General features: G+C 29.8%; 1 protein-coding gene across 1 annotated transcript; it reads left to right on the top strand.

Annotated features, from left to right (window-relative positions):
• On the top strand, window positions 1-4,275 carry LOC121204873 (RNA-binding KH domain-containing protein PEPPER). The gene is made up of 6 exons (XM_041075592.1): window positions 1-456; window positions 930-1,179; window positions 2,328-2,476; window positions 2,555-2,809; window positions 3,371-3,565; window positions 3,909-4,275. The coding sequence occupies exons 1-6, from the start codon at window positions 166-168 to the stop codon at window positions 4,074-4,076; spliced, it is 1,308 nt and encodes a 435-aa protein (XP_040931526.1). The 5' UTR covers window positions 1-165; the 3' UTR covers window positions 4,077-4,275.
• The last annotated feature ends 8,864 nt before the right edge of the window (window positions 4,276-13,139 follow it).

The following is a 13,139-nucleotide window of genomic DNA, read 5'->3' on the forward strand; positions in this document are numbered from 1 at the left end:
ATGAATGTTAGCTTATTTTAAATCAACACAAACCTGACCCGACTTTATCTATTATAAACACCTCCGTCGTAATTGACGAACACCGTTTTATTTTCTCAAGCAAGTCGAAGTAGAAACCTCTTTTTCGAAGCCCCGACCAGCTCTTGCAAGTAAAAAATTCCCGCCATGGAAATCGCCGACGCCTCGGAGAACGGTTCGGCAAAGACCCAAGCACCGAACAACACGGCTATAGTAGCCGACCCATCAGCCGTAAACCCTTCAGAAACGACCGCTAATAACCCAGCAGTAGAGAAGTGGCCTGGCTGGCCGGGTCACTGCGTTTTTCGGCTCATCGTGCCGGTTTCTAAAGTGGGCAGCATAATTGGCCGTAAAGGCGAGCTTATCAAGAAGATGTGCGAGGAAACCCGGGCCCGTATCCGCGTACTTGATGGTGCTGTTGGAACTCCCGATCGAATTGTAAACGCCCTTTCTTTTTTTTCTTTTTTAATTTTTACCTTAAAATATTTTCCTCATTTTCTCTTTCACAGTAGTCGATTCATTGGGCTCTCTTTAGTTTATAATATGTTTGATAATGAAAAAACGAGCTAAGGGTAAAAGAAGAGAAACTTTAGGCCTAATTAATCTATATTGATGCAAATCTTGTATCTCTTGATTCGAAAAAGTTAAAAAATTTCGTTTTTTTTTTCTTTTTGGTAGCGAAAAATTGCAGTAAAGTAACAACTGAGCTTAATAGGATGGTTTCCCATTGTGAGATTTATGTAAATCTAGGTACCCTTTTGTAACTATTACTGTATAGAGAAGTAGAACTATTGTTTGTAGGCAAAGATTTGTTTTTGGAGCAAATAGTAAGTACTCTGTCCATTGTGAGATTTATGTAAATCTAGCTACCCTTGTTCTGGTTCCTTGAATTTATTGGCTTTTTCTTGTAGGTGCTAGTATCTGGAAAGGAAGCACCAGAGGCGCCTCTTTCGCCTGCAATGGATGCTGCTATAAGAGTTTTTAAACGTGTTGCTGGATTGCCGGACAATGATGGGGATGCTAAAGCAGCCGGAGCTGCATTTTGTTCGATCCGGTTGTTGGTAGCTTCTACGCAAGCAATCAGTTTAATCGGAAAGCAAGGCTCCTTAATTAAGTCATTACAAGAGAGCACTGGTGCATCTGTGAAGGTGTTGTCAACAGGTATGTTTTGTACATCTTAAAATATGGGTTCAATTTGTAAGAGTTCTTTGCATTTAGGTTTCAGTTGGTGCATATGGATTGGTTAATGAAATATCTTTATCTTGTAATTTTAATGCTCTAGCCCTATTTTGTGTAACGCTATTGTTTTGGGATTATACCATCCTTTTGCCTTTTGATTGAGTTGTTTAATCCTCTTCATATATGATAAATCCAACTGATTGTTCTATCCTTTAATTAAAAAGGTCGAGTAATTGATAAATATGAAATTAAATAAGAACTTAGCCTACCCATTCCCATGCTAGGCATGAAGTAAACCTTAAATCAATAAAGTCTTCACTTAATTCTGCATGGCTCAGTGCATTAATGGATAATTATTGAAATCCCGTGCCCTTTTTTATTTATTTAATGGATGCACGCTTATGCTCATTTATGTGCATGCTTCATTTATCTATTTTGGGGGGATTTCAAGTGCTTTGGTTATCTGTTTGTTTTGGCTGGAGGGACTTTGTTGGAAGGGGTTATTGCTTAAATCAACCAAACTTGCCTCCTCTTTTAATTTTAGTAAAGATTTAGAGAACTTAAGGACGCCTTTTTTCCAGCTGAATGTCTTCTCATCCCTGTTAAAGTGAGGGCCCTCCTTGGTGGTGCACGAAGTTTTCCAATCTGTATAGCTGAAAATTCATGTTCCTGAGACTTAAATAACTTAATGATACCTGCTGTGTGATTTTAGCTAATATCCTAACCGGCTGATTTTATTGCTTAGCTTTGTTCTGTCGAGGAATCAATAAGTGGCTGCCTTAGGTTGTAATGTCCAAAATCTACAAAGTGTTGGTCATATTGTCTGTTTCAATCATTTGATCCTTTGATAATTCATCTGAACTTTACTACTATTTTAACTCAAACCATTGCAATTGTATGGTTCTAGACACATAGAAGCAGTTTTTATAACTTGTACATGATACTTACGATTCTAGTAATAGAAGGTAATAAATTTTGACGTTTCCTTCAATTATTTTAGACCATTATGGTTGCATAAATTGTACAATAGATCCAAGTTTTTGTATATTATTCTGTTCAAGAAATGCTCTATAAATCATTGGATTTATGGTTTCTGTAAAATTCATGATGAACACGTTTCTGTTGTACAGATGAAACACCATCTTATGTGGCAGCAGATGAGAGGATTGCGGAGTTGCAGGGGGAAGCACTGAAGGTTCTTAAAGCTCTTGAAGCAGTGGTGGGGCACCTGAGGAAATTTTTGGTTGATCACACTGTTCTTCCTCTTTTTGAAAAGACCGTAAGTTTGATTCCTATCAAACTGTTGTTATGTAGACTGCAGCTGTTTCATGCTAAGAGTTGCTATGTATGTTTGTAGCATAATGCGGTTGTCACTCAAGATCTCCAAGCAGAGACAAGGGCTGAAAAGTCATCTCTGCTTACTGTTTCTCAAAGTGGAATCGGAATTGATCTTCCTATTACAGCAAGGAGAGACTCTTTATTCCTTGATCATGAAAAACAGTTCGAGTCACGAATCCCATCTGGAATTTCATTCTATGGACAGGATCCTGCACTTCCGACAGTACATTCTAGTTCAGGGCTTCTTCGAACTTCTGTTCCTATAGTTACTCAGGTTTGTTTTTACGTGTGCCTCGATTATTATTATTATTTTTAATTCCTTTTACCAAAATGGGAAAGAGTGAAATCAGAGATTATGATGTCAAACAAGGAAGGGAAAGGGGGATATGGAGATGAGATTGAAAATTAGAAGGCAGAACCAAAATAGGGTAAGAGTGGGAAATCACGTATTCAATATTCTAAATTGTCAATAATTCATAATCCGAAGCTGGTCGAAATTCATAATCCTGCAAGACATGAACATAAAATGCCAAATAAGTAAAACCCCAAGGTGATTCTCCATGAAATTAAGTACTATTTTAATTAGTAGTTAATTTGAGAGGGTGAGAAGAAAATCACTTGGAGCCATTTTTTAGGTCATTCATGCCCTACTTGCTCCAAATCATTGCTGAAAAACTTGAATGTGGCAATTTTTCTCTTAATTACATGCTCATCATTACATGAATTTAATTCAGCTTAGAGATTTTTTAATGATGTTTTGTTGTTGAAATTAGGATTTTGCATTACATTGGTTTATTATGTATTGTCATTTCTCTTCTTGCATTTATGGAATCAGATTGCTCAAACCATGCAAATACCATTTTCTTATGCTGAGGACATTATTGGGATTGGAGGAGTTAATATTGCACACATTCGTCGCACTAGTGGAGCCGTCATAACCGTGCAAGAAAGTGGGGGCCTATCTGATGAAATAACGGTTGAAATTAAAGGCACCTCATCTCAGGTTCAGTTGGCTCAACAACTTATTCAAGTAAGATACTTTCCCGTACAACCTATTTGTTAATTCAATTATAACCGGCTGGCGTTTCAAGTTTTACTATCACTTCTCTTTTGCTATGTAAATCATGGAACTATGCCTCCTTTGTACTCTCTTTAATGGGTTTGATCCGTGTTTAACATCCTTATTCAATGCATATTTGAACATGGGTTCCAATATATGATACTCTAAAACCCCTCCAATACATGGAAACCTTGAGAAAAATTGAACACACATCCGACACAAAGCCGAAGACTAGTAACATGAATAGATATTTTTCTCTATAAACAATCATTTTGGTGCTTGCATTATTTACATATTAAGACTTTTAATACAGGAATTTATGAGCAATCACAAGGATCCGGTTATGAGCAGCGGTTACAGAGACACGAGTTATAGGTCCTCGTTTTCGCAGTTAGGCAGCTCATCTGCACTTTCATCCCAACCCTATGGTGGATATGGGGGATCTTCAAGTGTAAGTGGCTACTCTACTTTTAGGCTTTAAGAAAATTATCATTTTACCTTAAATTCACTTTGGAGTATGAACTTGAATGGGTGTTTTTCTCTGATGGGATTGACAACGGGGCGGGACGGGGCGAGTGAGGAGTGCAGACTCGGGTTAAGTTTCAGAATATATCTATAAACTTAATATAAATTATATACATATATATATTTATATATATGTATGTAAAATTATTAGTTCATATTAATGCTTTCTGGAAAACATTTGATGTAATAGGGATATAAGTAAAATATGTAATGATTTACATCCAAGTTTGACACTCAAAAACTTTAAACATTGAACCTATTTTGCCTAATTCTACTTCAATTATCTGATAATAATAATGCCATAAGATTATTTAACTAATTATCTTTATACTTGTAATTGTACCCAAAAAATATAATTTTCTCTATTATGTCCATTTACATAATATTGATACACACAATATATGTTAAATTAAAAGTAAATAATGCTTATTCCTAAAAAAAAAAAAAGAAAGTAAATAATGCTAAAGAAATAATTTTTAATTTTCTAAATATAAAAATTAGTGTGTACTATAATGTATTAAAAATATTTAAAATATATTATTTTACGTATCATTTTAAATATAATGTATGTAAATGGAATGTAAGTACGATTTTATTACCATAATTTTGAATTATATTAATAATAGTATATAAGAAATTAAAAATATAAAAAAGAGAATTATTATTTCTACAAGGATTAAATAGGCATTTTATCTTTATTTTAATATTATTTTAATCAATACAATATAATAGCGTCTTTCATTTCATTTAACAAACCATTCATAATCGAAATAAATAGCGTTATTCAATATTCAATAATTTTATATTCAAATTGAGTTTTTTTTTCACATATTAAACATTTATTAAATATTCAGTTAATTTTATATTTAAATTGAGTAATTTAACACATGACCCAGTATGTTTTTCCCACCTATTTTTATCACAATCTATATTTAATAATTTAAAATGTGTTTAAATTATTAATATTAAAAAAAATGTTTAAACAATAAAATGGGTTGGTGAGGTTCATGAATTCCGCCATTAAGAATATTATGCGCTTAATGATGATTGAATTCTGTACCCAATTTGATCTTTAAATAACACCTTTTACAAATAATTATAATAATAAATAACGATTGTGAACCCAAATTAACATAATCTATATAAATATAAGTGATTAAGTTGTTTAGATTCAAGATATTCAGTGTTGTTGGAATTGGATTAGATCAATTGATCAGGCCAGTTAGGTTGAAATCTAAAATCGTGAAAAAGATTGATAGTTGCACTGGTTTGGTTTTTATCAATTTTGAAATTTTTATCAACTTTTATGATTTTTTAATTATTGTTAGACTGGTTGAATTAAAATTTAAGGAATATGCCCTTTTTAGATAATTTCTAAAATTTTAAATTGAACTTCTATTTTAAGAATATTAAAAAGTTATTAACATGCCTTAACCCTTATTCTATAATTATAATAATTTTTTATTTTTTGATAATTTTTTTAATTGAATTGGTTTCACTTTATTTGTGAGATTAACTTAATAAAAGGAAAAAAAAAATATTATTAGGACTAAATTTTGACACAGTCAGATGGGGAGAATTTTTTTTCTTCTAAATTATTTTGGGAAAAATAATGTATTAAAAATATGAGTAACATTATGTATGTTTTTGGCTATGTTAACATACATAAAAATAAAAATAAAAATAAAAATATTAATATTTTTTGGTGATATTTTATTTATTTATCCTTAAAAAAATGATAGTGAATTTGTAAAATACAATCTTAGATTAAACTAGTATTTGGATACATTGAATATATTTATGATGATTCTTTTTTCTAATTTAGAGTTACAAAATAAATTATAATTACAAAATAAGCAAATTTTCCAAGATAATTTTTAAAGTAAAATTTAAATAATAATTCAATATAACATAAATACAATACCTGTCCAAGAAAGAATCTAATTGATCAATTGCATAAATTGAATTATTAATTAATGTGTTGAAAATTATATATCAAATAATGTTAATTAAATTTAGAGAATAAAAATGATAAATTTAAGGAATAATTAATATATCAAAATTCAAATAAATAAAATATTAGTAATACATCTGATATGGTTATGGTACGCCCAATGACTACATATTATTTACTTTGCTTTAGTGATCATATTATTATGTTCAGTATTTATTTTTATGCGTTAAATAAATTAAAAAATAATAATTTTTTTACCTTATGTTTGGATAACTTTATTCATTTATTTATTGAAGGGAAGTTTAATACTCAGTTGCTTTTCTTGAAATTACTTAATTTTTATTTACTCCCATTTGTATAAAAAGTTAATGAAAGGAAAGATATTTCCCTTTCTTTTATTAATTTTAACCATCCAAATAAAATAAACCATTATAGACAATCATTTCTTTAATTTTTCATAGTTTAACCAAACAAAGGTTGTGAAAAGTTCTTCCCTTTTTATTAATTTTAACCAGCCAAATGAAAATTTTCTTAACCTTTCCTTTATCTTCTTTTACAATTATTTACTCAAACATAGTGTTAAAGTACTATGACTATTCTTGAACTGTTCATGGTTGTGGATTGGAGCAACAATAATACGACTAAGCTTGGTGTGCGGTTGATTGATGACAAGGTGTTGTTATAAGTGTGAGAGTCAATGATGGATACATGTCAGAGAATAGTGAATTGGATTGACTCGACAAGAGAATGTTTATTGGATTGTTATGTGAATGTCACAACGATTCTAATGGTGTATGTGATATTTGGACTTGAGGTCACCATGGTTCCCTACATCAGAAGTCTGTTCGGTAATTCGAAAATAAAAGATTGGACGGTACTAGTATGATTGTCTTGTGATTTATTTTCAATCTAAAGATCACTGACGAAGGGATAGATTGCATGATAATGTTATTGTGGAAAAGTTTTGTTGAAACTCATATCCCTATTTTTAGGCCTTCAAGATCATACTGATGGTCAAATTGGTCAAACATTAGTTTACAAATTGATTGATTTGATCTGTTTAAATAAATAAATTAGTAAAAAGTTTGTAAAAAAATTTAAAATAAGAAATTATTTAAAAAATAGAGAATCATTTTAGTTGGTTCAATTGTCAATTCAATTAGGGTTTTAGCTCGATTTGCGATGTCTAACCCTTCTCTAGATCAATATTCTAGTCATTTCTTGTTTTGATTGATTGGTATGGTTTAAACAACATTATCTATTAGCATCGGTAGAAGGTAGTTGGTGACTTCTTGTCTTTAAATGATTCTCTTTTATCAACAATTAGGTAGATGACATAAAAGTTGGGATTGATGAGTTGTGGCTAGAAGTTTGTGGAAATGTTTTTTTGGTTGTATGAACACATCATCTTAATTCGATCTACGCTTATCGATCAAAGGTGAACCATTCACTCTCTTTCACTTAGATTTGGTATCTCGCACTTGGATCTGTTGGTTTGGACTTGTTGATTTGTTTTTTCACTATGTCGATGGTGCTTTAGCGGCCCAATAGCAATGTTAAAGCCCTGAGTTCGAGTTTATTTTGTGTCAACACATGACACTGATTGGATTTTGATGAGTTTTTTATTAGGTTTGTTTTGGTTACTTTTGGTTTAATATCCGGTTTTGATTTTATACTCCTAAATTTAATATTTTAATTAGTAGCAATGGTCAAGCGTTAATGCCTTTCATTGCTTACCCTAGTCAAGCCCTCCTTTATATAATGTAGATTTTGCCAAAGGTTGGTGCCTAACCATTTTATCCTAATATATTTAGGGACTTAAAGGCAAGTAAGTTGGTAGGTTCATTAGATGATTTGAGTGGTTATTCATTAGCTTTTTGGGAATTACATAAGATGTAATAATTAGTAAAAATTGCTTACCTAATTATCTATAATCTTGAGTGATTGGCTAAAACTATTTTAAAAGGAGGTGAAGTATAGATCTTAATCCATTAAGAATTCTTTAATTAGAATTTTTGAGATTAATAATGACCATTATTAATTATGAATAAAATAGTGAGTATCACTTAATAAAGTCTTGTTTTAAGTGATCATATCATGGTATTTTACTTTTTGCATTTTTGTTGTTATAAATTACAATGGCATCAAACACATTTAACACCCTTTCATTATAATTAATCCTTGAGGAGGACAAGTTAAATGGTCTTAACTTTTTGGATTGGTATCTTAATTTGAATAGTCCTCAAACAATAATGAAAATTATATTTTCTTAGAGGTCCCATTCTTGAGCCTTCGAAGATTAATGCTTCTTAAGTTGATAAGGATGGTTACAAGAGGCATCTTGATGATATGGTAGACATAAAATGTCTAATGCTTGCCACTATGACCTTTGAGCTTTAAAAGCAACAGGAGGACTTGATCACAAATGATATGATCGAGCACCTGAAATAGTTTTTTCAGGGGCAAGCACGTCAAGATTGGTATGGGACTTTTAAAGCCCTACTTCAATGTAAAATGGTAGAGGGAACTCATGTTCTCAAGATGATAGACTATATAAAGATCTTGCAAGAGTTGGCCATTGATGTTGTCTTGCAAATGTTCTCAGACAGTTATAGTCAATTCATTATGAATTACAACATGAACGAGACACAAAAATCTTTGTTAGAGTTGCTTAGCATGTTGAGAACAATTGAGGCAAACTTGAAGAAGCTTGTACTCAAGGTTATACTAATGGTTCGAAGGGGTAAGGGCAAAAGTAAGAAATACTGCAAGGATAGTACTAACGGCAAGTCTAAGTGCTTTAAAGTTACATTGGAACCAAAAAGGTGAGGTGGTTAAAGAAGGTAAGTACTACCTCTATGATCAAATCAGATGTAGGAAGAAGAGTTCTACTTACAGTGAGAAGCTTATGAAGATGAAAGGAAGTAATGCTTTTGCTTCAAGTATTCTTATTGTTGAAGTCGGTTTGTTTTCTACTACTTATTTGGTATTTATTATCGAACGTGGTTCTCACATATGTGCTTCTGCACAAAGACTACAAAGGATAAATATGGAATAATAAATTTAGATGCTAGATGTGGTTCTCAATACTTTGTTACTTTTGCCTTCGATTTCAATAGTTATGAGTATGTTTACCCTATGTTCCATAAATCTAAAGCCCTTGAAATGTTTAAGGACTTCAAGGATGAATTAAAAACTAACTAGGCAAAAGTATTAAAGAATCTCGATTAGATCAAACCGGAGAGTAGTTAAGCTAGGAGTTTGATGACCTTTTGAAGGAATGTGGCACAGTTTCACAATGTACTACTTATGGTATTTTACAATGGAATGGAGTGTTTAAGGGGAGGTATTCAATTTTGTTAGATATGGTTTGATCAATGATGAGTTATACAAATGTTTGTACTTTCTTTTAAGGAAATACATCAGACTAAGATGCTTTTACACTGAATCGTATTTGACATAGATGTGATTTTGTGAAGCTTATGTTAGATATCAGATATTTACTAAACTTAATCTCAAATCTAATAAATACATCTATGTAAAAATCCCTTCAAGAACAAAGTATTATTAGTTGGACATGTGTTTTATCATAAAAGTGGTTCATATTTAGAGCGGAAAGTGAGAGAAAGATTGAACTTAGAGAAGTTTAAGATCTATAAGACTTCATTGAACCGGAGGTAGAACAATAGCAAGCTCTACAAGTTGCGGAACAAAAGTTATGTAGAAACACACGCATTGTATAGGTTTGAAAGAAAACATCATGCATTTAAGAGATATGGATTTCTTACTATAACGTATGGTGATGTTTTTCTTATGGATTGAGATGACCTTATGAGTTGTTTTGGCTATAGTAACCCGAAATCCATATTCCTATTTTTGGCCATTCAAAGCTTCGACTAGCACGAATGTAGGGAGGTTGATGGATTCCAATTTCAAAAAGACTTCGACTGGTGATCTAGTGGATTCGTAGAAGATGGTACGAATGAATTGTAATTAAAGGTTTGTGAATGCATTTTTCGATTGTGTGAATGTGTCATCTAGAGTCGAGCTACACTCATCAACCGAAGGTAAACCCTACACACACTCTCTTTCACTTGATTCTGATTTCTTACAATTGGTTCCATGAAATTGGGCTTGTTAGTTTGTTCTTCCACTACTCCAATGGTGCTTCGACGACGCAACAAATAACAACAAAAACCAGCACATATATTAATGCAACAATAAGTGGCACAAAATTTGGAATTATTTAGTATCAATTAGACAACAATTTTGAAAACATGATAGTGAGACATGAACATAATATAAAAATTAATAATAAAAACACAATTAGGGCGAAGCTTGGAATTTTTTCTTTGGGGCGAAATCAAGTTCAAAGTTTTATGAGAGCTAAAATGTAACTTGACTATTTCATTAGCTTATAGTTTTATAATTTTTAAATGATTAAATTAAAATTTTAACATTTAAGTGTAAAGTGTAATTTTATTATATACTAATTCATAATTTTATAAAACTTAAAGGGTCAAACATGTAATTTTTCAATTTAAGCGGGTTGGAGGCCCTTGTTAGTCGCTTGCCATTGCCTCTAAACATAATGATACATATAAATACCAAAATAAATATTAATTTGTCATAACCATATAATAATAAGTATGGTTCACATCCCATGCTTCGTGTTGGATTAATTATCTTTTGTGGTCAAATTATTGAGTAAAACTTTGAAAGTTAAAATATGTTCAATGTTAATGTCAATTTACTTTTTCATACTTTTAAACCCTTTTATTAAATCAAACTAGTAAATCCATAAAATTTAACTCAAGATTTCATTAACAAGAGTTTACTTTCTTTGTTTTATTATGTTTAAATTTAGGATTTACTATCTATATTTAGTTTGACATAAATTGGTATACACGCTAGACTCGTCTAAGGGTTAGGAGTCGAGTTGGGCTTGAACAAGAATTTCTACAATAATGAAAAATATTTTTATTAATTAAATTTAATTATGAAAATATATAAAATATTAATTAAAAATATATTTTTATATTCTGTCACATTTTGAATAGTGAAAGAGGCTTTTTGAGCAATTTAGGTCAATCTGAAAATGGGCTTGAACTTGAAACTTTTTATGAAATTGAGCCTCAATTCGGCCTGACCCATGGACAGCTCTAGTCCACGTAGGCTCAAAGGAGGCAGATAGGAATTTTGGGCCTCCACAAAATGGAAAAAAATTGTTGTGTGTTCTCCTTATAAATGATAATAAAATAAGTTAGTACATGATAAAATTACACTTTTTGTCATTCATTAGTACATGATAAAATTACACTTTTTGTCATTCAATAATTTATAATTCAATTTTTGCTCACCTAAAAAAATTTATGGCTTCGCCGTTGTTGGTCCCTTTACTTTTATAGAATCATTAGTTAATCCAAATTATTGGCACCTTAATTATTTCAAGTAAAATGTTAATGCAGATTTTATTCTAAAAAATATGCATTCTAACTTATAATGTTGAGATTGTTTTTTTTTTGTGTTAGATGTTTTTATTATGTTTACATTTTAATCGAAATAATTGAGGATAATAACTATTTGAATTAAATAATATCATTATTAAAGTAGAAGATCAAATTATGTCAAATTAAAATATAAAAATTAAATCTCGAATGCGATCATAATAGAGGGATTAAAATTGAAATTTTATCATTCGGTATGAAGGGTGGGTTTGGATGGATGGTGGAGTGCGGTGCGGTGTGTTTAGCTTTCATGTTGTCGCATGCTACAATATCTAATTTCATCACCGCCGTTGTTTTTACACTAACCGTAAGTAAAAACATTGCTTATCCAAATCCACCCGAAGGCTCTAAATATTAAAGAAAAAAACAAATAAAGGTAAATTAATCATTTACATAATATATTAATGATTTATTTAATTAGGTGTTAATTGCATTTTATTTAGTTATTAGTAATTTCTAGTTTTACAATTGTTTGGTAGACTTTTAATATTTATAATATAAGATAAAAAAATAGCAATGAAATAAATCTTATAATATAATTTATTATAAGATCCTTATATTATTAGAAAATTATTTTTTATACAATTATATATTAAATGTAAAGTTAGGTATCATATAAATAATTAAAATTTGTATTAGTATTTAAAAGAAAATAAAAATTCCTTTTCATACTTTCAAATTAATAAAAAGTTCATTATTTTGGGTTAAAAAAATTATAACTAAACTCAATATAAATTTTAATTTTTATTTATTATATAAATTTATTTGGGTGAAGTTAATAAAAAAAATTATTACATTTGAGGTACAATGATTTAATATAAAATTTAACTTTTGTTATTAACATATATTTGGCTAAAATTTATTATAAAATCAACTCATTTAACCAAAGCTTGTGAATTGAATAGAATTTTTATTTATATTTTTAATAATCATATTAATAATAAAATAATATGGAATGAAAAAATTAATATAATGAGCAATAAAATATGAAAAAAGAGAGAGATAAAATTAGAAATATAATGATAAATATTAATTATTTTTGTCAATTCAAAAGATTTTTCAAACTTGTATTTGTTATATATCAATTTTTTCAATTCATTAAATAATGTATTTTAATTTCATATTATTAATGTAAAGTAATATAATTTAAATTGTTGAACATAATCAAAATATGACAATAATAAAAAAATTCAAATCATAAATGAAATTTGAATGAAAATAATTATGAAATTAGACTTTTTTTTGTGATATTCTAGCTTTTAATTGAATGGAAATACTTGAACGATAATACAAATATAATAAATAATAAAAAGATATTTTTATTAGTTTAAAAAAATATTTGATTTGATTTTTATAGATTGTAGATTAATATCAATATCAATATATGATTTTGTGTTATATTGTTATATATTGGATTTACATAATGCAAATTCATATTGTTATATAGGAAATCAAAACTTAAAATTTTCAGATCAGCTCCTATCATGTGTGATGATGCCATGGCTTCATGTTTCACTTAAGAAACTTGTGGGATTTCGCCCTTAAGATATTAGCGCCC

Source organism: Gossypium hirsutum, chromosome A08 (genome assembly GCF_007990345.1).
Source record: "Gossypium hirsutum isolate 1008001.06 chromosome A08, Gossypium_hirsutum_v2.1, whole genome shotgun sequence".
In the NCBI taxonomy this organism is placed as follows: Eukaryota; Viridiplantae; Streptophyta; class Magnoliopsida; order Malvales; family Malvaceae; genus Gossypium; species Gossypium hirsutum.